Below are 17,947 nucleotides of genomic sequence, written 5' to 3' on the forward strand. Positions count from 1 at the left end.
TTTCCTTAACCTTTTGTTGTTGTTATTCATTCATTCATTTATTTATTTATCTATCTATCCATTTATTTTTAAGTATTTTTTCATGGTTACATGATTCATGTTCTTTACATTCCCTTTTCCCTCCCTGTTCCTGGAGCCAACAAGCAATTCCACTGACTTAAAACCTATTTCAATATCATTCACCTTTGTAATAATCTTTTAAAAACTAAAACCCCTCATCCTATACCCATATAAACAAGGGATGAATCATATCTTTTCCTTCTGTGTTTTTGTTCCCACAGTTCTTTCTCTAGATGTGGAGAGCATTTTTCTCAGAGGTCCCCCACGATTGACCTGGATTATTGCATTGCTGTTAGTAGCAAAGTTGATTTGATCTTGTATTTGATCAAAAAATTGGAAAATGAGGGGCTGTCCCTCAATTGGGGAAAGGCTGAACAAATTGTGGTATCTATTGGTAATGGAATTCTGTTGTGCTGAAAGGAATGATGACCTGGAGGGATTCCATGTGAACTGGGACGACCTCCAGGAATTGATGCAGCGTGAAAGGAGCAGAACCAGGAGAACATGGTACACAGAGACTGAAACATTATGACCAGTATCTGAGCTAGCTGCTAAAGGTGTGCTAGGCCAGGCTGATAGGTAGAAAGAGTCAACTCAAATTCCTTGGCAAATTCTATGGGGTTTTCTCTAGCCTTAGGGAATTCCTTGGCCATGGCTCTGAGCTTGGTTTTGTCCAAGGAGTAAAAGATGCCTGCGTTGTTTTGGTTCCTTCCCTTCCCTTAATTTTAAAGGGGGAACTGAGGGATGGGTGCCTCAGGTAATTCTAGGGGCTCAGATATGCTGTCTAAAGAGGTTGCTGGGTTGCTAGTGCCTTTCAGGAGTTCCTTAAGGCTCTCTACCTCCTTCCGGAAGTCAGCTATTTGACTTTTAGTTGTTTCCCTGCTCTGTTCCTCAGGTTGTTCTCCTGGTTTGCCTTGATTCTCCTCCTCCTCCTCCATTACCTTTCTCTTGTTCTTACCTGTCTCCCGATCTATGGATCGTTCTGACCTGGATTTTCTCCAGGCGCCTTCCTCGAGCCTTTGGTTGAAGATTTCTCTTTCGTCTTCTTCAATCTCTTGACCTGCTTCACTTAAAACAGACTGCAGAAACAGTATCTTTTCCTCATTAAATGAGCCCCCCCTCGGCCAGCTTCCCTTTGGATTGGCCTTTGGCACTGTTTGCCACTTATCTAAATACTTGCTTGCATCACGTCCACACTTCGAAACCATGTAACTCGCAGCTGTATTTCTAGGTGGTTCTTTGGGCTGCTGACTGCCCCCACCAATTTTTGGGACAATAGACAAGCTGTTCCCCATGTCCAATAGCACTCAGGTGGCTATGGACCACGGGGCTGTGTACCCCACAGGCGCCCAACTAAGAATCCCTTCATTAAAGAGCGAGTCACTCCCAAACCAGAGATGCAAGTCCTACCTCCGAGAGAGCTGCTTCCCTGGCCCTTGCTAACTGGACTCCTGACCCAACCCCAAACGGGTTGTGTGAGGTACCTCAAGTCTGTGGTCCTCCTTAGCTGGAGGGCTCAGGCAGCGGGGACTTTGGATTTTGGTGGAACCTCCATTAATGTCAACTAGAAAAAACGCAGAACTATTAAATAGTCAAAATCACTCTTTAATCAAGGGAAAAGGGGTTAGCCTTACTAATTCGACAACAGAGCTGTTTCCCAAGACTGCACAGAATCAAGAAGCCCTGGTCACTAGCCCCTGGGAGTGCCACCTACTCAGGCTGGACTCCAAGGAACAAAAGAATTTGGGGAACCTATATAATCACTCTAGATGACCTGAGGGCTTAGAGTGAGGGGGACAGTTGATTGACTTTACAATGGTAAGAAAGGAAAATGAGGAGTTCCAGACAGGAATAACCTTGAGGGACTGATGCCCTACAATGGACACAAAAGGGAAAGACCAATCCCAGGGCTGGGCCACCTTGGTCATGGACCTTAGCCTAGGGGGAGAAACCATTGGGACAAAAGGGATGCTTAATATTGGGTGGGATTAGCTGTTCCCACCCAAACTACCAGGAAGTCCAATGTCAGGTGAAAAGGGACCTTCCCTCAGGGGGAAACCTCTCCTGTGACAAGGTCAAAACCTGGGGTTTCTACTCTCAAACTAAATAAACTGGGGATCTCTAGATTTCCATGTTGACATAATTAAGAATATTGTTCATGGTTCCATGATTCATGTTTTCTTCCTTCCCCCCACCCAAAGCTGACAAACAGTTCCACTAGGTTATACAAGTCAACTTGCTGAATCCCATCCCCATCAAAGCATGAGATTAATCTTATGTTATTCTTCTGCTTTTCTACTGCCACAGTTCTTCCTCTGGATGTAGATAGCATCTTTCTCATAAGTCCCTCGGAATTGTCCTAGATCATTGCATTGCTGCTAGTAGAGAAGTCCATTACATTGAATTGTGCCACAGTGTATCAATCTCTGTGAATAATGTTGTCCTGGTTCTGCTCCTTTTTGCTCTACATCAGTTCATGGAGCCTTTCCAGTTTCCCAAAAATTAACAATTAACCTAAACTATTGAACTTTCTTGAGGTTCAATGAATATACAGAAAAGCAAGTTTGTATGATTTTTCACTTAGCAAATACAGCCTTGATTTTGTTATATCTTAAAACTGTAAGCCTTAAAATTTCACAGACTTATGAATGTTAAAAATTTTACTCCACATTGAGGAATCCTCCAATTCCCTACTTGAAATAATTCCCTACCAGATAGTGAGAACTCTACTTGAATGTGAAAACTCCTTGCTATGGGAGTATCCCTACTCCACCCCTACTTAAGACTGCTTTAGGGCAGAAAACTCCTTGCTAAACAATGAAAGTACTTGAAAACCATACTTATAAAGGAAAGGAGTTCTTTGAGCCATGCCTGTTTTGGGAGTTGATACAATGGGATGCTAAGTGCCTATAAAGGTGGGGCAACTTGTAAACTACTTAGACCTAAAAGGTGAAAACTTACTCAGAGGTTTTCTCTTAATGAAATTAGTTGACACAGAAGCATTTTTTTTCTGACTTACTAAAGACATTAATCTACTCAGCTGTGAATTCAAAATGGGCTGTCAATGATGCTGGCCTGGTGTCACTAGAATCCTTGCTTAGGCAGACCTTGTGGTGAGTGTTAAAAGACTGACTTTCTCTCTTAAGAGTCAGGTCTAGGCCATGTTGGCTTAAGGCCCTTCATACTTATTTCCTTTTTCTCTCTTTTCTTTAATTCCACATTTGTATTAATTAAAATCTCTAAAAAACCCAGTTGACTTGGGTATTTGAATAATTGGGAATATATTCCCTGGCGACCACCTTATATTTGATTTAAAAACCAAGTCACTGTAGTGAAACATATTTCTGCGGTCAAATTTACTCACCCTCTCTTATATCTATCACAATTTATATCTTCCACTATTTTAATCACTACAGTTTAAGACCTTAACCATTTTAAATCTCACAAAACTGAATAAAGACTTTAATAAGTTTTGACTAAACTTCTAAGTCATGTTTTCCCCTGCTCTGTAATCTCTCTGATAATAATAAGAGACACAAGGGCTTCTTTTAGAAACACCTGAAATATGTGGCTGGGACCCAAGTGTACTGATTTCCTGGGCTGTTTTCCCAGAGGATCCACTAGTCTTCCACAGAGAGAATGCCCCTTAGGCAAGAATAACAAGATAAAGATTAAGACCCCCCCCCCAAAGGGTACAAATGTTTCCAGGTTGGAGAAGGTTAAATAGTGGGAGCAGGAGTTACTCTGGGGTGCAGATTACAGGGATGCCTTCCTAGGGATTTGGGGGATGTTTGGAAGAATCAGGAAGGCTGTAGGGTCTGTCCTAATTTGGGAGAAGCTGAATCTAGAAAGCTGGCAGAAGGCAGGAGATTTGTACTCAGAAGGAGGAGGATATGAGATCCACAGCTGAGATAGGGTTAGAGTTGGAGGGAGTTTGGGGGAGGAGGAGCCTTGCAGATGACCAGCCTGTTGGTTGATTTCTCAGGTGGAATTTGAACCCTGGGGTGGAGTTTGCAGGCCTGGGAGGAGCCTGGGATGCCAGTGGCCCTGGCATTTTGGAGTCAGGTTGGGACCTTTGAGAACAGGAAGATCTTCCCAGAGTGCAGTAACTGAAAACTTGAACCACAGGAACTGAGATCAAACTTTCTTATTTTTCTGGGGCCCCAGACATTAGTCTTCCGTTGGAAACAAAGTCCCTCTACCTTCTTGCCTTGCAACTGAGATCCTTCTACCTTCTGGAAGCCATCCCTGTGCATGCAGGTCCTAGGTAGGTCTAAGCCAGGAAGCCATGTGACTGCTTTTTCTTTCACTTTCATCCTCTGTGTCTAACCACATGGTGAGTGTTCACTGGGGCTGATGGGAGCCCTTGTACCTCCCCCAATTGCCTCTCTGGCCAGCTCTCCTTTGCTATTTCTTTTCCAGGTTCCCTACCACATCCCTAATGTCCCAGGACACTGTCCTCAGGATGACCATTGGGTCACATTTCAGACTTCTCCCATGCAGACTCAGGAGCACTGCCTCTAACCTTCCAGCCTGGAACCAGGTGGCCTGTTTCCCTGCCCAGTGCTCCTGTTCAGAGATTCCATCATCCCACCCACAACCCAGGCTCTCTGCAGGGACCCAGGAGTCCTGCTTCTTTTTCTCCAGTACCTCCCTAGGACCTAGGCACCAAAGCTTTTAAGGAAGATGCCTTAACTGGACCTATGGCTCTCCTGCAGCCTCCCATTCAAATCCCAGGCATTGAGCTTCCTGTCTCCAGTTTCCCTCCAGAGAACCAAACTAAAGTCTCCAAGCTAAGCTCCAAAACAGGGTCCCAGGCATCCTCCCCAGCTCCTGGTTAGAGCCTGGGACCATCTTCCTGCTTTCCCAGGCTCAGCTGCCCTCCTGGAACTCTTCTGGCATCGGGATGTCCCCTCCTCCTTTCCCAGCTCAGTTACAGGGTCCTCCTCTGCTCCCATCCCCTTCCTTGCCCAGGCCTCCTGCTTCCTGCCTCCCTTCTCAGAGCCCTCAGTGAGCCTGCCAGGCAAGAGAATCCCAGCCAGGCTTGTGTCTCCCAGCCTCGGGCTTCCCTGGTCATTCCTGGCAGCCCCATCCCAGAGCCCTCCTGGTCCTCAGCCTTCCCCAGCTCCCTCCCTCCTAGACCAGGCAGTTGTTCTGTGGCCTGGATTCTATTTGGGTGAGAGTTGGGCAGAGGGGCTGCAGGGAGGGCAGAGCTCTGACTGGGGGTCCTGGAGGCTCTGACTGCCCCCCTCCCATCTGGGATCCCAAAGCCCCTTCTGCCTCCTGGTCTCTGCAGGAGGATGGGCAGAAGAGGAGTAAGAGAGGGAGGGGGGAGTCTTCCTGCTCAGAGCACCTTCCTGTCCCTGCCTCACCTCCTTTCTTGCCCTCCCCCTGGACCCTGAAGGCACTCCCTGCTGGACCTCAGCCTGCCTCAATGCCTGCAGCCAGCCTCCTGCCCAGGAAGAGGAGACAAAGAGCTTGCAGAGGACCCAGGACTAGAGCCAGAGGGGTGGCCCCTGGGAGCCCCGGCCCCCCAGCCCAGGTGAGTGCAGTGTGCCCAGGGCTGAGCCCCAGCAGCCCTGGGGCCATTGGCAGAGCCCCAGAGGCCTGGGTAGGCAGCTGCCAATGTGTGGTGCCCGGGATGGTTTCTGCCCACAGATAGGCAGACAGTGGGATGGGGTGGGAGCACCAGTGCCCTGCTCTGTGCTGCTGCTTTTCAGGGTCACTCCTGGCACTCTGGCCCTTCCTGGGCCCCCTCAGGGCCCCCATGGCTGCCCTCCCCTCTTTGCCTCCTCAGTGCTCCCTCCTTAAGGCTCAGCGACAAGGACAGCCTCTTCCCTCTTTAGTCTGTTCCTTAGACTCCATGTGTGGTCTGTGCATGCCTAGCACACGTGTGTACACACACACACACACAGAGCTTCTCACCCACCTGGTTCTTTTGGCCAGGCTCTGCCTTCTGGCAATTGGACCTCAGGGAAAGCCCTTCCCACCTGGGTCCTGTCTGGGCAGGCGTAGAGCAGAGCCCTGAAGGCTTCCCAGCTCTTGTCCTTCTCAGGGTCCTCCTCAGAGCAGACATTTCCCTCCCCAGGGCTCTCTGACTGCCTCCCCTTTGCCATGTCTCAGCTCAAGTCGAGAAGCTCTGAGGAAGGGAAGGGGCTCTGTGGGGAGCTGCTGGAGCAGCCCAGGAAGGAGGAACCAGGCCCTGCCCTCCAAGAGCTCCCAGTCTAGTGGAGGGACAAGTGTCCGAGGCCGTGTCTACACTGGCCCTGCAGTATAGAGGAGAGGGACTCTCAGAGGGAGGCTGTGGCAGTGCTGGGGGCCAGGAGCTCTGTTCTGAGGGTCAGACATGAGCTGAGCTTGGAAGAAGGAAGCCAGGAGGCCCAGGCAGGAGGGAGAACCTTCCAGCCTGAGGGAAGCCATTGGAGATGCCCAGAGCCAGGGGCTGGAGGGTCCTGGTCAGGCTCAACCAAGAGGCCAGTGTCCCTGGTCAGAGGAGAGGAGGAAGGGGCTTGGGGCTGTTCTGGGGTGTCTGCAGCCCCCAGTAGGGTCTCCTCTGAGCCTGTCCTGAAATGATGAGGCTCCCCGGTGGCAAGAGGCTGAATGGGGCCACCTAGCACCCAGCCGGATAGGTGCAGCCCAGCCAGTGGTTGGCTCTGACCTCCTCCTTCCTGGCTTCTGGCCCTGGGTGCCCCCTCCTGAGTCTGCAGCTTCCTCTAACAGGGGACCATCTGCCTCCCATTCCCCCCATCCCCCTCCTTAAAGGAGGAAAGAGAGAGTCATTGAGGGACGTCTGGATGTGTCCGGGGGGGGTGGGGTGGTGGACTTTGGCGATGAGCCCCCCGAGGAGGCAGGAGAAGGTACAAAAAAAGCCCAGACTGAAAGCAGACCTGTGAGCAGGACAAGCGCAGCAGCCACGTTCAGGCCATCTCAGAGAGCAGATTCTGCCCTGCCAGGAGAAGAGGAAGGATCTGCTGCTCATCCCGAGAAGGAGACAGGAAGCAGCACAGGAACAAGGGAGGAGATTGGGGAAGGACAGAAGCCCTCCTGGGAAAGAGCCATCCAGCAGTGTGCAGGTGTCCCGAGGGCCGGAGAGAGCAGCAGGGATGGGGAGCAGCCAGAGAAATGGAGTTTGCTATCAGCAAGGCTCTTGCCTCAGGCTCAGGCCAAGATGGAGGCAGAGAGAGGCCTTCGATGGCCTCAGATGGCCCTGCAGGAGAAACTGAGTCAAGAGGGCCTTCCTTGGCCCCCAGCACTGCCAGTCTCCCTCTGAGAGTCCCTTCCATCTATACTGCAGGGCCAGTGTAGACACGGCTGCTGACATTTGTTCCTCCATTAGACTGGGAGATCCTGGGGGGCAGGGCCTGGTTCCAGGGACAGTAGCAGTGCCAGGAGCAGCCTTTTGGGAAGTAATCCATCCCGATGGGCTCTTTGACTCTTCAGAAGGGATTTGGTATTCAACCCTGAAAGGGAACTCTAATATTATTCTACCAAGTAAGTAAACCGAATCTCCGTCCATTTTATTGGGGTGGAAGTTGTCATCTGCGCCCTGTTGGTTAGATTCTATCTTTCAGTGAACCTCTTGACCTTTCATTCTTACACCTTCCGTAATATAGACTCGACCTTTCCTCATCCGGGGTACAAATAAGACTTCATTCATATTTTATTTCAATCTCTTCATGTGATCAGACTCAGATACATGTTTTTTACAATTTCCTTGTTTGGAATGGCAAAGTATGAATTTAAAGAAAAAGGAGAGTAAATAGGAACATGATGGACCTTTGGCCCGGCTTATAGAGAAAAAGTTTGCAGTGGCTCAGGTGACTTTATAACGCTGTGTATTCAGTATAATTCAGAAGTCCCTGCAGTCCCAAGTTAATTAAGAAATACCTGGGAGTTATCATTTTGGAATCTTGGGAGGTGATCAACAAATTCCTTAAATGTCTATTCTACCCACTATTTCTAGAAGACTCTTAATTTAATCATAACTTTCAGGTAGTCAATGATTCTTAGGTTATTTCTCCTTGAACTATGTTCCAGGTAATTTTTTTTCCCAATGAAATGTTTCACATTTTTCCCTATTTTTTATTCTTTTTTTAAATTGTTTCTTGGTGTCTCAGGGTCATTTGCTTCCACTTGTCCACATTTGTGTTTTCAGGAATTTCATTCTTCATGAATTTTGGTGCCTTTTCCATAAGACTAATTTTTATTTTTAATGATTTGTTTTCATCAGTGTATAAAAATTCAACCATCTTTTTCCGTGTTGCTAAGTCTGCTTTTCAGAATATTTTTATTCAATGAATTTTTGTATAGATTTTCCCATTTTGTGTGGTTCCTTTCTTTTCTTACAGCACTTTCCTTCTTTTCTCAAATTTTTCCTCCTGTTTATTTAATTTGAATAATCTCATTTGATTTCTTCCAGCAAATCTTTTGGGACCTGAGATGAGTTGACATTTTTCTTTGAGCCTTTCTCAGTTGCTTTTCTGATATAATTATCCTCTTCTGAGTTTTTGTTTTGCTTTGGTCACCATAATACCAATCTATGGCCAGGTTCTTTTTTTTTCTTCTTCTTCTTTTCTCATCTAATTTCATAACCTTTAACTTTATTCTTTTGTGGTGGAGGGGGCTGTCTCAAGCTTTAAGTTTTTCATATCAGAAGTAATTCTGGGATCCTGTAAGTTTTTAGTGCTTCCAAGATGATATGACATAATAAGAGGTATAGTCACTGCTATCTTTGTGTGTGATCAACCACAAGCACTATTTTCTACCCTGGCACTATGACCAGGATTCCTGTTCCACTGCAGTCACAGATTCTGGTGTGTTAGTGCTCCTGCTCATCCTGGGACTGTGAATGAGCCCACGGACCCAGATCCCCAAAGGGGAAATACAATGGAGTTCTACACCCAGTGCCACTGAAGGGGCCTCTGTCATCTCCTTCTGAGAAGCTTCCTGGACCCTTATAGCCTGTGGGATGTGTACTAGGACAGGAACTTGGTGAAAAATGTAATTGGGAGATCCACAGAGGTTACACCAGGAAGTAAGCAATGAAAGAGGTTGAATCTTGGGCCCCTCCCCTCTCCACTTCCTGTTCTTTTCCCCACTGAGCAAGGTCAATGGAGATTTCCTCACAGATGGTTGGGTGGTTCTTCTCTCTAATAACAAAACCTTTTAGACTGTGTTGTTAGTTGGAAGGATCTATTTATTCTCTGGGGACAAAGAGATGAGGGTGGGGTTAGAAAGGAGGGGAAAAGGGTCCCTATTCTTTTGAGTTGTAACATTGATGAAGGCATTGAAAAATGAATCTCTTCCTGAAAGCAATGAAATATCTCTTCAGAGGAAAGACGGCAATAACTCTGCCAGGGGTCTCTTCTTGGAAGACTAAATATCTCTTCAGCTCACAGTATAAGTAGAAGGCAATGGCCAAGGAGGAGATGAAGGGCTCTGTTTTCCACCTTCAGGCAGAAGAAGAAAATGAATTCCCAGGCAGCTGGGGTCCCAACTGTCTCTCTCTCAAACTTCCATTGGAACTCTCTCTCTCCCCTCCTCCAATGATTTCTGTGTTCCAGATGTTTCGAGCTCTCCTTGCTTTGCAGATCCAGTTTTTGTCTTTGCCCAAATTTCTTCCATCACCCATGAGAACTCTGGAATCTCTGCTGATTCAGCTGCCTCCAAGGCTTGTGCTGGCTGACAGGGATGGGGCTGCTGCTGGCATGCACCAAGTCTGATAGACTCCTGGCTGGCATGTGGGGAAGAGGTTTCACATCATCTTTTTTCCCCTCCTTGGATCCTCCTCTGTCACTGATAGGACAGATCACTTGTCAGATCCCATAGCTAGAAACCATTCATAGAATCACATTCCTGAACTTCCTTCCAATTGACCATATAAACAACTTCTCATCGTTTCATTGTGCTTCTCATGACTCAGGGTCGAAGGGCTGGCATGGACATTGATAAGGGGGATGTCCTTTGAGGGAATCTTTTTTGTGCTTCATTTTCCTTCTAAAAATTAATGACCTCTATGTGAGATGACTTCTGAGGTCTCCTTCAGCTCTGTGCCTTTGGCTTTTGGTGGTTTAGGTGTTGGTGACGTTCCAGGATGTGGCTGTGGACTTCACCCAGGAGGAGTGGCGCCTCTTGGACCCTGGTCAGAGGGAGCTGTACAAGGAGGTGATGGTGGAGAATGCCCAGAACGTGTTCTCCCTGGGTAAGGATGATGTTCCCTGGTAATTCTGAATCTACCCTCAAGGCACTGTCTTCATTCCCTCCTGGGTGTGGAAGGTTACTAGCACTTTTCAATGATTAGTAACACCAAAATGCTGATCTCTTGTCTCCTAGGACACCAGGTAATCCTGTTTTATGGTTTTCTTGTAAAAGGTCTTTGCTGTTGATACAGAGCTGGGGTTTTCTTTTCATGTTCCTAAAGCTGTCTCTTACTGGTTCTGGGGATCTTCAGGTCAAAAAAGCAAACCAGTTTTGAAGTAAATAAGACTGAAGAAGTAATCTCAGTCATTCGAGCTAGGTCTTGTAAACATACCAGCTATGAAATTACAATAGTTAGAGAAAAGGGAAAAATAGGAGAGATAGAGAAAGACAACAAAACCAATGTTTTGCTGGGTCCATTGACAAAAGCCAATTAGGGGGCAGTTCCCTTTGGCAGAAGAGTGTACATTCAAAATAACTTCAATCAGCGTTCAGTTCAATCAACCACACCCCAAGATTCATTCTTGATCTTGATGTAATGTAGGTTTTCTGGCATCTTTCTGCAACAGTTCATTCTCTGGATTTAGGAGTTAGCAACTTTCTTCCTTGAAGATCTTTCTCAAACAAACCAAAAAGAACTTTTCAAAATCTTGGATTTTTATTAAAATACAATCCCCCCTGAATTGGATGTTAAAAGAATTCAGATCTGCTCAGGATGCATTGTTGAGTTATGGGGGTGTATGAGTCAGTTATTAAAAGAATTCAAAAACAATTAAAATGAAACAAACAAAAAATATATAAAGGGAAAAATATGGAAGAAAGTTAAACTTTTGGGAGAAAGGGAAGAAAAAAATATTCAAAATCAGAATCAAATTACCAAAATCTATGTATAAAATGTTGAGTAAACAAGAATAACTTTATAATGGGCCCTTGTAAAGGTCCAATTTAAAGTAATTTCTGTCCCACAAGTCTGTAGGACAGAATGCAGTAATATTTCACTTATCCATTTGCAGCCAAGACTACAGGAAGTTGCCATATTATAAGAAGGAAAGGAACTAGAATTCTATTTTGATAGGGAAGTGCCATTCCCAGGTCTGACGTTTTTCATTCCCAGGCATAAAGGAAGCCAGCATGATAGTCAAATGTTGGTCCTTGTATGAGTACTTCATAAAGAGTGTAGATACAAGGAAATCCTATGACTTAACATATGTCAAGCGTCGCAACATTGAATCCACATAAGTATTTCCTATGTGCTCTTTTGGCACTATTCAGGTTAAGTCTGTGCTCTTTGTTTTTATCCCATTTCCTGGAATCAGACACTGTGGCATTTAAAATGGTTGATGCCATAAACTGTAATAATTAAAAGAGTTGGGGTCATAAACTGTAAGAGTTAAAATGGTTGAGGTTGTAAACTGTAGTGAGTAAAATAGTGGAAGATATAAATTGTAGTAGATATAAGAGTGGTGTAAAGATTAAAATTAGGGAATATTTGGAGACTGAGGCAGGTAGAAATTAGTTTCTCTCTGCAAGGAGTATTATATTTTTTAGAGGTTTATTAAACAGAGAGAGAGAGAGGAAGAGAGAGAGAGAGAGAGGAAGAGAGAGAGAGTGAGAGAGAGAGAGAGAGAGAGAGAGAATAAATGAGAAAAGAATAGGCTAGCCCAGGCAGCCCTGGCCAACCCAGGCCTAGGCCCTAAAAAAAAAAAAGATCAGTCAGTACTAATCACTCACAATAAGATCTGTTCAAGCGAGGATTGAGGGGGACAGAGTCTCCCCAGAGGGAGTTCCAGCCAGAGTCAGCCTCCCTTGAAAGACCTCCTTAGAGATTGTCTCTCAAGAGCCTGTATATCTCAAGAGATTTTTCTCAACAGTCTGTCCTTTTTCTTATGTAGCGGGTTTTCTCATATGTTACCTCCCCTAAGTTCTTCCATCTACCAATCACAGTAAACATTTTCCAAAGGACAGCCCATTCTGAATTCATACCTGAGTAGATTAATCCTTTTAGTAATCCACACCTGAGTAGGTTAGAATCTCTGTGTAAGTTTTTTCCTCTTTGCTCCTTTTAAGGTCACAAATTGTCTGACCTTTATAGGTACTTAGCACCCCTTTGTAATTAATTCTAAAAATAGGCATGGTTTAGTATGGGTGTAAGTATTTTTCATTGTTCAGCAAGGAGTTTTTTCCCCTAAAGCAGTCTTAAGTACGGTTGGAGTAGAGGTCTTCCCATTTCTGATCTAAGTAGAGTTCTCACTTTCCAAATGGGGAAAGGTCCCAGTAGGGAATTGTTCCAATGGAGAATTCCCCAATGGGGAATTTTTTAACATTCACAAGTCTGAGAAATTTCAAGATTCACAACACAAACATTAATCATAGTCCCATAACATTTTATCAATAAATGGCAGGTTCCCACATTCTAAAGCTGTTTGGGTATATTTTAATAATATAGCAAGTATGTATATTTAAACTTATATTACTGCTGAGAGAGAAACAAATTTAATTGAATTTACCTTTTGAACAAGAAATGAGGAAAGGGGGAAAAATTCAAATATTCAAAAGAAAAACAATAATAAAAAAATAAGGGAAAGAGAAGAAAAATCAGGAATTCAGTGTATTTTTGAAAAACAGCATCCACTTGTCAATGGATTATTATCTTCAATGCATGTGATAGTATATAGTCAATCAGTCTCAACGGAAGATGCTCTCTTTACATGTGAGCAATTAATCCAGGAGTCCTTCTCTCCAACCTTTATAGATGTTGGATTAGTTAACAATATTTGCAATGGTCCCTCCCAGGAAGACTGAGTTGCTCTAGTACGATGGAAATTCTTAATATACACCTTGTCTCCTGGGTTCAGGTCGTGAAGTGAAAAGTCTAGTGGTCCAGCTTGTACTGCAGCTCCAGATTCATGAATTTCTTGCAGTTTATGCTATAATTCCTGTATATAGGAAGCAATAGTGGTATCTCCTCCTAATAGTGATGTATATGCCGGAGAGAAAGGCTTAGCCTCTATAGGCGGATGTCCAAAAAGCATCTCAAATGGTGAGATATGTAAATCTCCTCTAGGCCTGCTTCTAAGATAAAATAGGGCCAGAGGGAGAATTTCAGGCCATTTTAAATGGGTCTCAATGTGTATATATATATTTATATATATATATATATATATATATATATATATATATATATATATATATATATATATAATTTACCAATCATAGTTTTAAGTTCTTTGTTCATCCTCTCTACTTGGCCTGAGCTCTGGGGATGATATGGAACATGGAATTTGGGAGTTATCTCCAAGCAAGGATATATTTGGTTTAAGACAGAAGCAGTAAAATGACTTCCTCTATCGGAATCAATACGTGCTGGCAGGCCAAAATGAGGAATAATTTCTTTTAAAAGCACCTTAGCAACAAAAGCCGCTGTGGCTAGGGTCGCAGGAAATGCTTTTGCCCATCTTGTCAGTTGAACTACTATGACTAGACAACATTTATAATGTCCGGCCTTTGGCATTGCTATGAAATCTATCTGTAGGTGCTCAAAAGATGTGTAAGCCAGAGGACACCCACCAAAAGCTTTGCTGCGAAAGGTGAGTTGGTTATATGCCTGGCAGGTAGAGCAGTCTGAACACACTTTAGAGGATATGGTAGTTATACCGGGGGCTATCCATACTCTCTTTTTTTTTTTAAAGTGTTTTTTTTTTTTAATTTCCATTAATGTATGCCATTGTCTTCCCAACACCTTATAGTTTTTTTTGTTTTTTGTTTTAAATTTTATAATATTTTATTTGATCATTTCCAAGCATTATTCATTAAAGACAAAGATTATTTTCTTTTCCTCCCTCCCCACCCCCCATAGCCGACGCGTGATTCCACTGGGTATCACATGTGTTCTTGATTCAAACCCATTGCCATGTTGTTAATATTTGCATTAGAGTGTTTGTTTAGAGTCTCTCCTCTGTCATGTCCCCTCAGCCGCTGTAGTCAGGCAGTTGCTTTTCCTTGGTTTTTCTACTCCCACAGTTTGTTCTCTGCTTATGGATAGTGTTTTTTCTCCTAGATCCCTGAAGATTGTTCAGGGACATTACACCGCCACTAATGGAGAAGTCCATTACATTCGATTGTACGACAGTGTATTAGTCTCTGTGTACAATGTTCTCCTGGTTCTGCTCCTCTCGCTCTACATCACTTCCTGGAGGTCATTCCAGTCTCCATGGAATTCCTCCACTTTATTATTCCTTTTTGGACAATAGTATTCCATCACCAACATATACCACAATTTGCTCAGCTATTTCCCAATTGATGGGCGTCCCCTCATTTTCCAGTTTTGGGCCACCACAAAGAGAGCAGCTATGAATATTCTTGTACAAGTCTTTTTCCCCATTATCTCTTTGGGGTACAGACCCAGCAGTGCTATGACTGGATCAAAGGGTAGACATTCTTTTATCACCCTTTGGGCTATAAAAATTCTTCTTGTTTTTCTTGTAGTTTTGAGAGTTTTATGCTTCTATGCTGTTTGCCATCTCTATCTGAGTGGGGAAGAATAGCTTTTCTTATCTCTGTCTGGTGTTCAGAGGCTTTATCCCTAGGCAAATTGTCCATTCTATGCAGTTGTTGTTCTGTCGTCCCGGGGAAGCCAGGAATTGCTGGTGTTTCCGTGTTACTGCCCTCCTCAGTTCCCTCCCGATGCTTCTCTATTGCCTTACTTCCATGTTCTGAGCCTGGCTTGGCCCTTTCCGCGAGGTGTTTGTTTCAATGCCTTAGCCAGCCAGAAGAGCCTGCACTCTGAGGGGGGAGGGACCGCGGCTTCCCGGAGCTCCGAGGGCTCCTGATAGGATTAACTTTTGCTGGGTTGAACTGAGTATTCCCTTAGGCAGGGACCTTCTGTGAGACTCGGATGGAAGAATCCAGACAGGGGGTTATAGGCTACCCCCATCTCTCTCTGTCTCCCTGATGTCTGTGTTGGGTGCCCCCTCGACTGAGTCAGATTGTTTTCAGGAAGAGGCCTTCAGAATAGCCAGCCCTGAGGCTCTGAGGTTCCTTCTGCTGCCTCGGACTCAGCTCTCTGGGTTGGGGGTAATAGGTCCTGGGACCTTCCTTCTGCTTATCCCTTAGATCCAAGTGATCTCAGGTTCTGGCTTTTGAGGGGGGCCATACCTTTTGATCCAGGTCCAGGAGGAGGTTTCCCGGGGTCTATGCTGTTGTTCATTTTGAATTTCGGTGACCTAGGAGCATATACTTTGAGATCAGTAAGGAAGGGTTTCCGGAGATCTGAACTTTAGCTTTCTCTAAGCCGCCATCTTGACCGGAAGTCTCATCCATACTCTCGTAACAGAGTCCACGATGCCCTGGGTTCCAAAGTGATCATTTTTATGAACAGATTGGCAAATTTGGTGATAGAAACTTCTAGGGAGCAGGGGTTTCCCTTCAGATGATACCCATACTCTATTAATCTGTTTTGCTTTAAATTTTTGTTTCCATTTTTCCACTTCCTTTTCATTATAGGAAAGTGATAAATTTAAATCATCAGTGGTTTTTAATGTTAAAATTAATCCAGGCCCTTCTTTGGCTACTAGTTTTGCAGAGGCATCTGCTTGGTCATTTCCCCTAGAGACAGGGTCAGAGCCACCTGTATGGGCAGAGCAATGAACTACATCTAGGGCATCAGGCAGTTTGAGAGCAGAAAGAACTTCATTAATAATTTTTGCATTAGCTATGGATTTTCCAGCTGAGGTTAAAAATCCTCTCTGGAGCCATAGCATCCCAACTGAGTGGCAAATGCCGAAAGCATATCTAGAATCCATATAAATTGTTGCCTTTTTACCCTTGGCAATTATACAGGCATGTTTGAGAGTTATGAGTTCTGCCCCTTGAGTGCTAATATTAGAAGGCAGTGAAGCTGACCACTCAGTGGCAAATTCGGAGACTACGGCAGCTCCAGTGTAGTGTATGCCATCTCTCATAAAAGAAGAACCATCAGTAAATAAGACCAGATCTGAGTTGTTTAAGGGAGTGTCTAAGAGATTATCTCGAGGCTTTTCTGCCATGGACACTAGTGTTTCACAACTATGTAATGGTTCTCCTGAAGTTGGTAAATCTGGAAGCAAGGTGGCAGGGTTAAGAGTTGAACAGTGCTTCAAGGTAATGTTTTCATTGTTTTAACAAGGTTATTTCATACCTTGTAATTCGATGATCAGAAAATGCCTATGTTCTATGTCTTAGCAACAATGCTTCTACCTCATGTGGGCACATAATTGTTAATGGGCATCCCAATACTAGATCAACAGTTTTTGTCATAGTAAGGCTGTAGCAGCTATTCCTCTAAGACATGGTGGTGCTCCTGATGCTATTGGGTCCAGTTGAGCAGAATAATAAGCAATTGGGTGCCCAAAAGGTCCCAAAGTCTGAGTTAAAACACCTGAAGCTACCTGTCTTTGCTCATGTACATACAAAGGAAATGGCTTGTTGTAATCTGGGATTCCTAGAGCAAGGGCAGACAGGATAGCCTTTTTTAAATCTGATAGAGCTGACAGGTGTTCTGGTTCTAATTTGAGGGGTTCAGGGACCGAATCCCTTCTTAGTGCTATAACGGGTTTAGTAATTTCCCTATAGCAAGGAATCCATTGTCTACAGAGCCCTGTTGTTCCCAAAATTGCTCTCAACTGTTTCTTAGTTGTAGGAGAGCTTAAATTTTGAATATTCTCAATTCGCTTGGGAGAAATAAAATGGGCACCTGCAGTCAGGATGAACCCCAAATATTCTACTTTAGGGAGGCACCACTGAACCTTATCCTTCGAGATCTTATGCCCTCTTATGTGCAATTCCCAAAGAAGGTATTTGCTATCTTCCTGACATGTTTCCACATCTGTTGAAGCCAAGAGTAGATCATCTATGTACTTGATTAATTTGCTGTTTTAAAATTTTATATTATCTGTATCTTGGCTCAAAATTTGCGCAAATGAGCTTGGGCTATCTACGAATCCTTTTGGCAAACAACTCCAGGCATATCCAAAGATATGCCTCAAGTTCTTATGTATGGGTATGGAAAAGAAGGCTGAGCACAAGTCTACTACTATAAAGTATGTAGCTGTGCTAGGAATAGAGGAAATAATAGTATTTATATTGGAAACTACGGAGTGTCTCTTTATTACATGATTGTTCACAGCCCTCAAATCCTGCACAAATCTAAAGAGGTGTTTGCCATCAGGCCCTCTTTTTGGTTTTTTAATGGGCAGGATGGGCGTGTTGTATTTAGATTTATAAGGGATTATTATTCCCTGTGCAATTAATGAGTTAATTACTGGGGTAATTCCCTCAATTGCCTCTTTTGAGAGGGGATACTGAGGAATGGAAAGAGGTGGGCTAGATTGAGTTTTTATCTGCACAGGAACAGCGGACTTAAGTAAGCCCTCATCGAAAGATGTCACCCAAAGAGACTCCGGTATATCTTCAGGTATTGCAAAGGTGGGATGCTCTTTTTCCTCCTGACTCTTTGAGAGAATTACAGGGAGTAAATTTAAAGATTCCTATGGTACTTCCAATGATAAGGGACCATCTGGGAAGCAAGTTATTGTCTCTCTGAGTTTGCATAGAAGGTCCCTCCCCAGAAAATTTAAAGGGGAGTCAGGCATCAAAAGGAAGGAATGTTGTACCTCTAGGGGTCCTACAGACAGTCCTGTAAGGGGGAAGTCTT

The 17,947-nt window shown here is 44.4% G+C and overlaps 1 protein-coding gene across 1 annotated transcript in view; it reads left to right on the top strand.

Annotated features, from left to right (window-relative positions):
* The window catches only part of LOC130453585 (zinc finger protein 420-like), a 33,622-nt gene continuing 15,675 nt past the window's right edge, over positions 1–17,947 (top strand). Inside the window, exons 1-3 of the mRNA XM_056825694.1 lie at positions 1–4,327; positions 5,465–5,602; positions 10,135–10,261. Of these exons, the coding sequence (XP_056681672.1) occupies positions 5,495–5,602; positions 10,135–10,261 (235 nt within the window). The 5' untranslated portion in view covers positions 1–4,327; positions 5,465–5,494. The remainder of the gene's footprint in view (positions 4,328–5,464; positions 5,603–10,134; positions 10,262–17,947) is intronic.

Source organism: Monodelphis domestica, chromosome 4 (genome assembly GCF_027887165.1).
Source record: "Monodelphis domestica isolate mMonDom1 chromosome 4, mMonDom1.pri, whole genome shotgun sequence".
Taxonomy (NCBI): domain Eukaryota; kingdom Metazoa; phylum Chordata; class Mammalia; order Didelphimorphia; family Didelphidae; genus Monodelphis; species Monodelphis domestica.